This window comes from Stegastes partitus, unplaced genomic scaffold, assembly GCF_000690725.1.
Source record: "Stegastes partitus isolate 25-593 unplaced genomic scaffold, Stegastes_partitus-1.0.2 Scaffold33, whole genome shotgun sequence".
Classification (NCBI taxonomy): Eukaryota; Metazoa; Chordata; class Actinopteri; family Pomacentridae; genus Stegastes; species Stegastes partitus.
The window spans coordinates 337,405-352,253 of NW_007577764.1; the positions used below are offsets into that span (position 1 = coordinate 337,405).

The window sequence follows — 14,849 nt, forward strand, 5'->3', positions numbered from 1 at the left end:
CAGAAAGATCCGGTGCCCCCACCGGGACGCCAGTGTAACATGGGATATGTAAAAATGGTGGAGTGTACTGTGGCTGATTAAGTTTATCAAGAGATAATTTTCACATTTTTCCCTGCGATCAATCGATTTGTTGATGATTAAGTACGATTTTAGTCGAGAAAGATGTTCTTTGGTTGACTACAGCCCTAAAATGAATGATAAAGTTGTCCTATTCTGACAGGCTTAATAAAACTAATGTAAAAAGTGAGATAATTATCAATCAAGCACAATCTGTACATAACCCAGGAGCCCTGAGCAGAAGTCTAATCAGGCACGGTAAGTGGAAACCCCTGCGGTCAAGTACTATGCTCGTATATGGGTTTTAAAGGATGGCGAGCCCTTATTTTCGTGTGCATTTCTTGAAATGTGCAGCACTCTTTTCTATTTTTCATTCACGTCGCTGCTTGACTGCTTCTATTTGTGCAAACCACAAGAAGGATTAGAGACATTACGACAGAGATATTTGACTATTTTATCTGGACAAAATCAGTGGAGTAAGAATCCCCCAGGGGGGCTTTTTCCTCTTGTTTGTTTCGGGCTATGTTTTATTCTCTCATATCTATAAACAAATGTTGGCTCCAGCTGTGGAGGGAGGAAAATATAATTCATTATTGTATCTCAACACATGGTCATCAAGCTGACAGGCTGCGGCGTGCCTCATTAATCACTTATTCTGCTGCAGGATCCAGACTTTAACCAACCGGCCCTGATGATCAATGGGATACTACAAACCAAAGCTTAGATTTTTAGCGCCTTTAGATTTATTACGGCTCAGGTGTCTTTACTGACAGTCTTGAGAAAGTTTGGCGAAAGTCAAGAATACAGATGAGGAGACGGGCGTTTTGAAGATGAGGATCCAGTGGAGTTGGAGTGTTAAGAGTGAGATGTCCACAGCTTCTCTCTTTCTCCTTTACCACACCTCCATAAATATATAACTGTAGCCCCACAGTGGAAACACAGAGCATCAATATTACAGCTTCCAAAAATGCCTCTGCTCTCCAAAAAAAAAAACCCTAAATCCTTGGAGACAGCTCTTGAGGTGCGCTGCAGGTGATTTCTTCATTTTGCCTTAAATAATAATTTGACATGGAGCAGATGCAGTGCAGCGGATGCTAGTTTGATATGCCTCTCTTCTATCTAAAATCATCTGGAATCAGAAGGAAAACACAGAAGTTCTTTAATAAGCTCGTCAGCCGTGAATGATGACGGAAACAGGAGCTACAGACGTGAAATGTAAGACAGTAATTGAGTCAGACTTTTCATTTTCTCTCCACAGCATCACTGTGTTAAACCGGAAAAACTGCGGTCAAGCTTTCGCTGTTACAGGCAATTAACCTTTTTGCCTTTAATTGTAATTAATATGAAGAAAAACACCAGATATGCTGTTGTTTAGCAGCGCTGGGGAAGGCAACCGAACACTCCAGAGGGAAGAAAACCAAAGAACTAATCAGTAAATAACAAATATTTGATGAACGTGCTTTCCTCATCATTTATTCCAATTGCTGGGAAAAAACTATTAAGTTTTGACTGCCATTAATGACAAACAAACCGAATCGACTGCAGCAAATCATTACAAACTACACGTGGGCGGAATACGTGCAGTTAACATGCATTTGTCACAAATGATTGATCCGACGGCAGATTGTTGATTGATTTCCAATTTAGGCTCGCCTAAATGTTGCATAATACGTACTTTTGGGTCTGAGGTTTAAAGGTTATTGATAATCAGACTCAGGACAATGTGCCTGTCATGACCCTTGACCCCTGATCTATGACCACTTTCCATAAGTAATGATTCGTAAAGCTGCAGCTCGGTCTTTTGTCTTTGCATTGATGAAGTAGGAACGTATTCAATAACAAATAATTGATGAGCCTTATATTTATGCAATGTCTTAAATACAGCAAGCTGAACTCACTGCATAGAAGAAATTGGAAAATTTTAAAAGTCAAAAAATGACAGACCAAGCTTTTTAAATTTGCAGTATAGCTCCTGTATCTAATCTAATATTTATTCTTCAGTTATTTGACTCACAATCAATGAGGCTGTCAGCTTTGCATGACATTTTCAGGCCCAGTCGGACGCCGCTGTGTTCAAATTCCTGCACGTCTCACTCAAGGTAAGAAAGTCACTTTGATATTTTCTGCTAATTTCAACATCTGCTTCCTCTTCCCTTTATTTTCCCATCTTCCCTCATCCACAGCAGCGTGTGTCTCCGCCGCCGCCACACTTTAATCAGCTACTCCACCCCTCACTGAGCTCAGAGCTCCTCGGTGGCCGCGTGTCCTTGCATGTCTCAAACGCACACACACTGGCTCGTACGCCTAAATCACAGCACCACCACCATTTCCTGACAGCCACATTCTCCCATCACACAGCTGAGTGGAAAGATGAGCTGCCTGCTGCTCTTGGGGCAGCGGGTGGCGACGCACACACACACACACACACACACTGAGAAACAATCGCACACATAGTTGAGCACAAATAGTGCACCTTCAACAGCCTCTGGCATAAATGGATGACTTACAGCATATGGATATTCCCTGTTCATTTTCAATCAGGGAGCTTGATCCAAAAACTACTGGACCTGACAGCAGAGCAGTCAGCGCACCGAGATTGGATCCAGAGTGCTTCGAACACACCGGGAAACGAAGCCCGGCCAGGGAAACTGGTGTTTTCCTCATGAATTGACTGCACAGTTGAGTACATCTGCTAAATGTTAGCCCAGCATATGCCCGTCTCTCTTCCCCTTATGCCACAGCGACGCAGCATTTTGTCTGCAGCTGCTAACCTCCGCGTTCACACCTGACCTGGCGGTGACTCACCGATCTCGCAGCTCTCTCCGGAGAAACCCTGAGGACAGTAGCAACTATAGCCATCTCCTTCCTGCAGGCAGCTCCCTCCGTGGAGACAGGGGTTGGTCTGGCAGGGGTTATTGTCCACTGTGAAGAGAGACAGCATGAGGGTTAACTGAATGTAGGATTTATTTTCTTCAGAGTCAGAGTGTTAAAAAAGTGCCGTGAAAGTTGACAAACTATGGCCGGCAATGAGCCAGCATTATGTTCCTGTCATTACATTTACAGAGCCCATCTTTTGGCTGCTCTCTGACAGAGGAAGAGTAAAGTGGGCTGACAGTATGTAGACGTGTTTCTATGACTTTCTACAAGGTGACGGATTGGCTGTTGTTGCGTCTGCCGTGCCCCTATTTATCATGACTGATAGTAAATGGGGGCACGCCAGGCGAAGGACAATATGCTGAGTCGAAGCCCTCCTGCCTTTTTCCTGCCTCACATCTCAGGTCCTGCTGATGAGCCAGGGTCCTCGTAAATTAGTTGATCATCGACCAGTCATGCATACTGGCGCAAGAACCTATTTCTATGGCACATTACTGCGTCGCAGGGATGGCAATAAACACATTTTACGTTACTGGGGTATAACTCGGCGCCACTTCATGGGAAATGCTTTGGTGGATGGAACGCTGGAGATCGAGAAGATTAAATCGTAATTATTGTTCTTATATTTTAGGATGGGAAGAAGGGAGGAGACAAGGACGGTTAGAGCACAGAGTCATCGTCAGGATTTTTATTCTGTGTGCAGAGAAGGACTGGTGGGAACTGGCTAGATTAAGTGTCCTTTTATTATCCAATCCTGATAGGATTGCAGGCTCTGACACAATCTGTCAGGCCATCTAATACACTGCATCTTTCCATAATAACACCCTGACTCACTAATGATGTATGAGCAGGGAGATGCTGTGCCGAGCGCAGAGTGCAGTTCTCCTGAAAGTCTGGGAATACTGTCAATTGTGTCTCTGGGTGTGTTTATGAATAAGTGTGGAAGCATATGTGCGTGCAATTCCATACGTTTGTCTGACCCTGCCCTCATCGCATGCCTGTGAGATGTAATGTGGGTGTATGTTCAATTTCCTGTTAAAACAGGGCGATAGACTCCCACAGCTGCAGAGACGCCACTGTTGATACACTGAACAGGGGAGATGATGGAAAAGCTGCCTTTGAAAATACATAAAAGTGATTCGCTGAATGAGAAAAACCATTAGAGACACGCTCTTTTCTTAATTCAGCAGCAGGGAGGGAAAAAAGCCAACACTGTACGTGATTTGAAAACATACATTGCTTAAAGGTCAATGATGTGCTGATGGAGAAGGAAAAATCAGCAAGTGCTGAGTAGTGTGTGACGAGCAAAAGGAGAAAAAAAACACACATATTGTATGGTCAATGTGAGTGCCTGGTTGGGTTTACAAATGTCAGGCAGCGGAACTGTGGAAATGGGGAAAAGAGGTGAAGGAAAAGAGCTGAATTCTCCATCTATCCGTCCATTCATTATTTGTGAAAGCAAGCGAGTGCAATGTGCTGACAGCGAGTCCCTGTGCATAATACCAGTGAACATGTAACACACTTTCATCTATAGCTTGGCAGTCAGTGACCTAAAAGTAGAGCTGGCCGACAAAACGATATGTACTGATGAGAGACATTATATTAATTGCAGGAAGAAAACAGTTAAACAGATTGAGCATTTGATGCAAACCGTCACAAGAATACACAGCGACAATGCAAAGTTCAGTTGCATGAACAAATCCCAAGCATGTTCCCTCTCTGGCTGATGAACAGCCTATCACAGCCCTTGACAATGGAGTCTCTTCACCTTTTCTATCTCCCTTGGTGACTTCTGTGCAGGTCTCCCAAGGTGCATTAGTCTGTGGCTGCTTGGCCTCTCCTCAGCTCTGTCCATGGCAGCAGACCTCTCCTGGTGGAGGCTGGTGTGGTTGATGCACACCCACAACCCTGTATCTCCAACAACTGCACCATAGTCTGACTCACCGAAGGTAGATTGTGGAATCCCTTTTGAGCTCTGGGCAGCAATCTACCGCACTAAAAAGTTTTGTCACTCAGTGGAGAAAACACCACTGCAGCATCCTTTGCTTAGCTCCACCCAATAACACTCTATGATCAGTTTAAAGAAATACAACAAGCCAGAGTTAGTTTTTACTCCTCCATAGCAGAAATGATAATGAGGTGCAGAGACCATTCTGTGTTGCACAACTTCCATCTAAGAAAGCACTCCCAGGACCTGATGTCAATGTGCAGGCAGAGGCCGATGTGAGGTCTCCATCAGATGAACCCAGGTTTAGTCACTAGTAACCTTAACCTTAGAGCAGTGAAGCAGCTTCTCCTCAAGGATTTTGCTTCCTTTTTTATTTAATGTGTAACAAGGTGGGATATTTTTTGATTCCTTATTTATTTTTATTAATTGTGTACATTTATGTATTCATATGTTTTTTTCAGTTTTGTGTTACCGGGAAGATTATTTACCTTAGTTAGTGCTTAAACTCAGAGTAAACTTTTATTTTTTGGCTGGTATTTAGCACAAATTAGAAAATCAAACATGATGAATAATCATCAAAAACGCCTTAAATTAAGCATTTTGTTGTGATACGGTTTTTCATTTATCGCCCACCCTTAGGTGAAGTTTCACACATCAACAATCAAACATATCCATGAATTAATTATTAGAATAAAATATCCTGCAAAAGGGAGAAGTGACGCCACGTTCTCATTCCAGGTGGAGACAGACCACTGGTTCCGATTTTCTATTCTTCATTATCTTGACCTCCAACTGCAGAAGGGACCAACCACTTAAACTTTAAGAGCCAGAAAATAGCCGCACTTCAAATACTCACAGCACATCATTCACATTCACTCTACAGTTTATTTAATGATATTTTAATGTCATTTAACTGGACAGGCAGAAGTCAAACTATCAAAGTAACACTATCTGGTTAGTGTTTAATGTAATGTATGTGCTATTCTTCATCACTTAAGTACAGGAAACTACAACCACTACATCACAAAGTGTATTGAGTTACTTAACAGCACGTTTCTTGATGCGATCATCGCAATGATCACAATGTTAATGTGAGACGAGACAAGAAACTAACCAATGACGTCCATTGTTTCTTCTGATTAACTGTTTATTGTTGAAGTGTGCTCTAAGAAGTGTTGCTCTGTTGACACATTTTTACCAGAAAGGATGGATCCATTTCTCATGCAATTAGCGTATTATTAGCATAAAGAGGTGTAATCTACGCTAACTTCAGTGTGTAAGGAAAATTAGGAGACATTATCGGAAAATCTTTTTAGCTAAAACTTGGAGCTACATGGTTTTTGGGTGACACTAGATGTCAACATGCAGCATTTGTTTTGGGAAAGAACAATTTTTCAAGGTGGCTTGTGCAGAAATTCTATACAAAAATGTTTCAGCATGACAAGAACATGGCGGCTGGCTCCACTCCACTGCGAAATTCAGTGTTTTTGTCTAATGATCAAGGTGATGTTTCATTCAGTTTAGAACAATATGCGCGTGCCATTTGAAATACTAACAGCACAAGCCAAAGCATATCACACTGTTGCAAAATTCTCTACACATGATATAGGAAACAAAACTCTTGTAAAACTGCTTCAGTTCAAAGGCAGATGGCCTTGCTTGGCAGATTAGCATAACAATCATCTATAAAATGCAAACACTTCAAATTCCCATTGTTTATAGTTGACTGTTTATCGTTCTTAAACCCTTCTGGGGAGAGAAAGTAGTTTCTCAAGCCCTCCTAAAAATAACAAAACTCTTTTCTTTCCTCAGTGTCACTGTTTCAGCTGTGACTCATTTCAGGGGGAAGTTGTCCAACATGTAGCTATTCGAAAAGCGCCAATTTGATGAGGTCACGAAAGCTGGTGGCACATCTGTTCAAGTATAACAGTATCATTATCTTGACTAATTGGAATGCAAACTGGTTAATTGACTAAATACGCTGTATATTGATCATGCAGCACTGAAGCACTGGTTAGAGGCAGCAACTGAAACTGAAAACAGAGTGGAGATTTTTTATTATCTCTTTGCAAAACTTGCAGAAATGCTGTGTGCAAAACATCTGAATATTGTGTGAAGCTTTGCATGAAGAAAATGGATGATTGAAACTCAGAGCCCACAGGTGATTTTTGAGCAGTTAGAGCAAACAAACAGCAGAAGAAAAGACAACAGGGTGATGGATGTATTATATGAAATATCTCCATGATTAACCAATAGACTTTAACAGCATTATATATGACTGTATTCCCTTTATGTGAGCTTGTTCCTGGGTGTTGTGAAGCTGTACTTAAGTAGCGCTTTGAACTAAATACTAATATTAGCATTCTAGCGGTCTCACAGAGACGTTGTAATCTTTTAGCACTGCCACGGTGGTCAGGGAATCACTTGTCTGACTCTCTAGATGCAGACTGTGGATAGAAGCCTGCCACTTTTGCTGCATATTTCACACAGTGTTCTCGTCTCCTTTTGCTATTTGCATGTTTTTAAAATCTCCTTTGCTACAGGAAACAAAAGCATCCTCTGGGCATCAATGAAAGGACGATATAAGTCTTTCAATTTGCTTATCTTTAAATCAAATCTGATTTTAAAAACACAAAAAAATCTTTGAATGCACCACAGAAAAGCCCAGATTCTATCCAGCAGAAACCTAATGGCTGGTGTTGACCAGTTATTGTCGGTTGGAGTCGATTTGTGACATTTATTCACTCTGGCAGCAGCATGTGCTAATTACATTTACTTGACCAATTCACAGATCTGCTCTACTTTACATGAGCCTCTGTAATATCGGTTTAATATATTTTTGCAAGCGCCACTTACAGCTAACAAATTGTCTGTGGTTTCAATGAGTCCAGTTCTGTCAGCGTTAAAGAACAGATTTCACTTCTAGGGCACTGATTATCAAAATATATCTTTTTTATCAGAAACTTCCTACAACACAATCAACATTTTGTTTTTGCAGCCAGTTATCCATTTTAGTGACAGTGCTTGCTTCCTCATGTGTAAATGTTCCACCATAACAAGTTCCCCTTTTATTTTAAAGGGGCATCATCCCTGCATCCTGGGCTTAGTGCAGCTAAAGATGGATGTGATTCATTTAAAAAAAACACAAACAAGCGAGTGAGAATGATAATTTCTGCAGTCAGGCTGCTCTGCACACTGCTGACACGAAGATGTAGCCATGAGTCTGGCTGCTCAAAACAAAGGGATCAGCAATTCCACTAGGGTTAACCCTCGTGGTGCCATAAATATTCAAACAAAATTTCAGTGCCAATTTATCAAATAGACATTGAGCTATATATAAGTGCTGACATTGCTGAAGAGTTTTAAAAATAAAACAACATGATATAGGACTTGTCGGATGCTCAACCTATTAGGTAAAACAGAAACTACATTAAGAGTGCAAGGCGCTGATAATGCTGAGCTAATATTATTCCACTCAGTGCAGCTCAGTAATGAATATCTTTCAAGCCCTCTGCAATGCCACGGCTCAATTTTACAAGCTTCAGGTGTCAATGCATGAGGTATCCTAAGAAACAAAAGATGCACTCTCCTCCTTGAAAGAATTAGCATATTATTACTCTGACGGATCTAATGGCAACAAATTATCACAACAACAAACATCAAATGTCAGTGTGGTCACATCAGAAATAGAAATGAGACACACTGAGGTAAATATTAAACTGCTTTCGGCAAGAATTCAGCAAAACAACAATAATCTATAATGATTTCTTCAAAATACCCTTCTGTGTCTTTGTGAGATGTTTACATTTAGGTTGGGATTATCTCAAAATGTACCAGTGTCCTCTAAAAACCCTCCTGCTCCATGCAATAATCTGCCTGACTCACAGTTACTCACATAGACTGCCAAAGACAGGTGTAAGATCTGAGTATCTCTGCATGCAGTTGTATTAAATCTGAGCTACACAAACGTCTCTCCTGTGTGAATTACAACCCGGGCAGGCGATGCACACAGTGTAACTGACAGCTGAGGGCTAAGCCGTCAAAGTAGCCTTAGCAGGGAAGGCTTCAGGAACCAAAAGGTGAACTTCTCATGACCGATCCTCCAATCAATCACACCACAGAAGGCGATAATGCAGCTCTGGCACGTTCGCTATCTGCAATAATGCCGCAAACGCCTCTTCTTTGCCATCGTGAAAAATGAACGTGACACATCTTAAAAAGTAATCCATAAGCTCTTTAGGATTTAAGTGCGCGCCGTCATCGACTGATGGGAAAAATTAGAGCAAAGCTCGTGCTTGCCAGCTGTGTTTATTCATGTACGTGGGCACGTATGCATTTATGCCAAAAATTATTTCAATTGTGTTCCAACTGGTCCAGTTTTCCCCACAAAGGAACCATTTCTCGATTTGATTCAAGCAGTTTCAGCAAAATTGCTTTAATAGTGAGTTTGAAAGGACTTTTCCTCAGCTACCATCTCGCAGCAGTGATAAACGGTGCCAGTGGTAACACAGACAGAGCTGAGCTGTAGCAGAATAGGACATTGATCCAATCTGCAGACAATTAGTAACGACTTATTACACACAAATGAGACCGTGTTCTTCACCATCTGTCCACAAACAGTAGCCTGGAGACTCAATGGTGGAATCATAGGTATGGACTGTGTGACGACAACAAAAAAAAAAAAAGAAGAAAAGAAATGTTCTACATGAATGAGTAAACACACATGGTATCAGCCCACAACATCAGATGGTTCGGTGTCAATTATTTCTTTAGATGGCATTTTGCTCTTAATGAGGGATGATTGTGCATATGTGTGTGCAAGCACAGAATTAATATGCAAGTGAAAAACAGATTTAAAAAAAACATGAGAGAGAGAAAAAAGGGGAAGAGAGAGAGAGGGAGAGGCCCTGGTCCATGGGAAAGTTGGGAGGAGAGGATGCAAATTAAAATTTAGTACAGAGAAGCACCAGTATGAGAGAGAGAGCGATGGACTGAATGAGAGAGGAAAAAATGTCAGCGAGGGAGGGACAGAGAGTCACAGAGGGAGCTATCATACATTTCTTTCCTCTCTTAATGCTGGCTGCTAGCTTATGATTAATTACACACTGGTCTTAAAATAGGTCGCTCCTTCTATCCCGACTCTGTGTCTTTCTCTTTTTGTGTGAAAGACAGAAAGAGAAAGATAGGAAGTCCAAAAAAAGACAAGGGGGAAGAGAGAAACTGTTCATGTAGCACTGTGCGAGACACAAAAATGGAGATAGGCAGATTTAGCAAAAAAAAAGAGAGACGTTTTAAAGCTTTGCAGGGTTTCAGCTTCCAGGGTTGAGGTCTGCGGTGTGACACAAATTCATAGTCACAAAACAGATAATGTAAAGTCTTTTTCTCTGACACTGAGCAGATATTGTAACATCTCTTCGGCAAAGTGCAGAGTTTTACGAAATATGTTCTGCTATGTGACATTTTAGTGCTGTATGGGGTCATCTTAAATTTTTTCTAAGCCTCTCAGGAGAGAGATTATCTTGGCGTTGAGGCACATTTGGGAATGTCGATGTCAACTCATACATACCCCCCAGGATTTCGAATGGACCATAAAAGAGGATTGTGATAGGGGGAAATGTCTTGCCTCTTATGAAGTCTGAAGCTGAGTGGTTAGCAAATTCCACTGAATGGAGGCAGAAAAGGTTGTGCTGACAGAAAAACACTGAACTCCGCATGAATAAACGTGCGACACAACACCCACACACTGCAAAACTGCACACACGCGCACTTGCATTTACTGTATATACACCTGCTTATCGCCTGCTGTGTGGCTGTGCTTAGACTCACTCAACCTTGTAATAGCTTTGCTGAGACAGAGATCATGCCTCAGCCTGTTCAAGTGTTCCCCCTCTATGAGCGTGATAAGCCATCACCTGGGCCCCGGCAAGAGCTGCCCCGTTAAAATTTAATGCTACAGTACATCCCTAAAAGGTACCGAAGCACACGGAACGGTTAAAGCCGTATGAAAAGCGGCGCTAAACTGCAAAGCGTGGCCTTCGGTGCAGTTGTTGTTGTCATGGTCGTGACGGCTCCATGAATCTGCCGCGTGAAATATTTATGCTGGTTGCTTGCGCGATGGCTGCTGCAAACATGTGTTTTACGTGTTCAGAAGAAATTAATTATTTAGAAAAGTAGCCCCGTCAGCGCAGTATGGTCCGATAATGCGATGGCCACATTTGAGGAAAGTGTAAATTAAGACTCCACAACCTACTGGAGGGTTTGAACGCCCTGTTATCTTTACAAAATAGCCCAAATTACACCATTTATCAGAGCCAGGAACTGTGAAAACAGAGAGAATCACTGGGTTTTGAACTGGCTGCTGGTCCTTGAACTACTCCTCTGTGATGTGTTATTCAGACAGGAGACTACTGGGCTTTAAATCGCTTAAAATTATTCAATTAAAAATTGTTTTATACATTTAATTTTAAAATTTGCCATAAACCGTTTTCAGTAACCAGACTGTAAAAAAAATAAATAAATAAACTGTGCTTCTTGTCACAACAGTGAATCTAAACCAACAGTCTCAGGACAAAAATCCTGAGTTTTTTTTAGGTTAAACCAGGCTTAATTGCAAGCTTTCTTTGGTTCAGTTTGAAGTTTTCCTGTATGGTGCAGTGTGGCTCACTGTCATGGTTTATTGGGACACTTAATGAAAAGCATTAACAAATTCATCTGTTTTTCCTGCTTTGATCATTTTATTTTTATTTAACCTTTATTTTACCAGGCAAGTTAATTGAGAACTGGTTCCCATTTTCAATAATGACCTTTGTCAAGAGGTGGCATACAAACAATATGAACAGCAAAAACAGATTTCATGTCCAGCAACTCACTCAATATTACAAAACAAAAAGACTTGTAAAATAAAGAGGCTAAAAACAGGTGTAGTGGTCCTGAAGTTAAGCTTTAATCAATGAGAGTGGTATGTGTGAGGTGAGTTTTACGGAATGTTGCAAAGAGTTCCAGTTATTAGCAGCAGAAAACTGGAATTAGGATCGATCGAAAGGACTTTGGGAATGTGCGGGTTAATGAGAGTGTTAGAACGAAGAGTACAGGTGGAGTTATGAATGATAAGTACAGAGACTTATCGGTCAGAATATCTAACAAAGTCTAAAAGTCAAAGGTGAAGCAAACTGCTGGACCAGAACTTCAGGGCACAAGTGTTCATACTGCAAAACCTGCTGACTCGACACACTATAGATATTTTATTACTTACATTTTAAATTTGTTTCCATACTTGTCTCCAGTCTTCTCTGTATAAACATAGACAGTCCCTACAGTTCTGCCCAGTTCAGACAAAAAGTTTTTGAATTTTTGTCACGTAACCGTTGGCTGCAGGTGAGTCAATCATGGCTTCTCAGTTGTCTTGTGGAGCACAGAATTATTTGGGTTTTTTACAGAATCTGTCTGGTGCAAAGTTTTTTTGAAAAGTAAAACAAAGAAAAACAAAAGTTGAATTTCTTTGATTCTATATTTTACAGATATTAAAAAAAAAAAAAAAAAAAATTCCAACTGTGTCCACGTGTTGCTAATAATAGAAAAAATGGTGACTCTACATACTACAGATATTTTCCTTTCATACAAAGCCTGCAGTTCAGCCGAACAGTCCCTGAACTTTTGTCATTTGACAGTAGGTTGCTGCTGAGTCACTCATGTCTTTCCAGTTTGCACAATTTCAAAGTTAAGCTAGGATTTGATACGGTGTAAGTCTGGATTTAATCTGTATGACCTACGTGACTTCAAATTTCCACCTCTCCCCCGACAAGATGGACCGAGGCCGACAGACTCTTGGGTTGGCATATTATCCATGTATCAATGTGCCCCGGACACGCAAGTCACTCACTGCAGATGAGCTACAATTACTGCCACGGCAAGCTGAATACACACCGGGGAAATATGAAACCTATTTCTGCTGAAATATAGATAAGACTTCTGTCTAGCACAGGGATGCAGACCCCAATGCAGTCTTAGATTACCTCAAAGTGATTGATTTACAGAGGTGAGCTACATGAGAAAGGAAAGGGAGGGAGGGAAAGGAGGTGGGAGAGGACAAAAGAAGAGATGCGGTGAGACAGAGGTTAAGTTTACTTGTTGGTGAAGCAGATCTGATGATGATGTCAGCACCCCAGCAGTCAGTCTGCAGAGTCAGACAATTTAATGCGTCCTGGAGCTGTCAGTCTGCATTGTGGAGTATTACAATAGAGTCTCCAGCTCTGCAGTCTACGAGTTCATGCACACGACGGGGAGGGTTGGCGTGCATCAGCTCCCTGAAACCAGGCTTCCTGCTCCCCTCTATGTCGGGTAAAAGACATGATAGATAAAACTAAGCTGTCATGACATAATTTATACATAAATTACATAAATTATATCGAAATTACTGACGTATAATCACACCTTAAATAAAACTGCAGTGGTTTAACTGCAAGGTTTCACATTGCTGGGTTACTTTTGTAATGAAAATCTAATTCTTTTGACTTGAAGGTACTTTGGCACAGCAGCTGTTCTCTTAGATGTGCTAGATGAAAACATTAACCTGACTTGTCCTGGCTTAACTATAATATTTTGTCTATGTTGCACGCTTGCAATGGTATTTCTGAAATTACTTTCAATATTCTTCTAATTCGACATTTTATTGTAAGTCACTTTATGTTGTTTTTAGGATACAACACACAAAATAATTCTTATTGATTATTACAATAAACAGTATAGAAAAGCATGTTTTTTGTTGTTGTTGTTGTAATCTTTGCATTTTTTCTTTTCCAGTGAAATAAGATAAGACAAACTTTAGTGATCCTTTTCTGGGGAAATTTACAAGACAAATACGGGTTAACTGTGACCTTTTCAGGCCTTACAAATTACTCCACTGAAACAATTTGAGTTTGAGATGGGCTTAATACACTTTTGGTCACGTCCGCGTCAGACTGAAAAACATCAATTTTGCAATGAAAGCATGGTTAATTGAAAGGCTGAGAGGTGGCAGCCAGGTGACATAAAAAGGACAATTCTGCAAATTGAGTTCGGGGCAAATAATTTCAGCGATGTGCTGCCTGAATAGTGTATTGTCCAGCATTTCATGTCGTGATTGACAGGTTCATAAATGTGGGTCTGAATTAGTTGTTTTGTCCCCGTGTGTAGCACAACTTTGCCCACAAAAGCACAAAATCTGGCTGTGAAAATGCACTATATGTGTGTAGCGATGAAACGAATCAGGACACGTCGCTGTGAAGGCCACAGAACTACATACAGTATGAAGTCAGCTCTCCCAGATTGAACTGATCTTCACACTATTGATTTCCTGATCAGAGTAACTAATCAGCTACTGAGTGTTTCCAAAACTACAAGGAAGTCAGCGCTCAAGGACAAACAACAAGTTCTGTACTTTCTGAGTCGGAGCTTGAACCCAACTTGACCACTTCAAAAACTGCACACGTCACCGTGCACCCTTTGGGAACGTGCTCATATCTTAGAGGGAAGGTTGTACACGGAGCAGGTGTAGTGATGTGATTACTGTACCGAGCCCGAGCAGAGCGGCCTCTGACAAAGCAGGATTGATGAGCACTGCAGGGGAGGGAGCAGCTATTTCTGTCTGTCTGACCACATGCTGCGCCCTGCGTCTGGCTGCACATACACACCTGTGCGTGTCTGTGCGAGAGTGTGAGTGTCCAGGGGGTAAAACAACACTGGATGTAAGCTGCAGTCCGTAATGTCAAACCTGGAGCTCTAAAGCATTCCACATGTAATCCATTACAGCAATCTATTAATTATTACTAAGAAAGCTGCAATCAACACTGGATTACTCAAATGACTAAGACTGCCTTACAACACATTAAACTGTTCCAGAGTATTATTTATTTAAATAGAGCTACTATCAATTTCATTCATATTTGATTGGTGTAAATTAACCCTAGAGGTGTATGTGACCTAAAAGACACAG

The 14,849-nt window shown here is 41.2% G+C and overlaps 1 protein-coding gene across 1 annotated transcript in view; it reads right to left on the bottom strand.

Annotated features, from left to right (window-relative positions):
- The window catches only part of ncanb (neurocan b), a 123,134-nt gene that overhangs the window by 68,932 nt on the left and 39,353 nt on the right, over nucleotides 1–14,849 (bottom strand). The window contains exon 9 of the mRNA XM_008300600.1: nucleotides 2,863–2,979. Within this exon, the coding sequence (XP_008298822.1) occupies nucleotides 2,863–2,979 (117 nt within the window). The remainder of the gene's footprint in view (nucleotides 1–2,862; nucleotides 2,980–14,849) is intronic.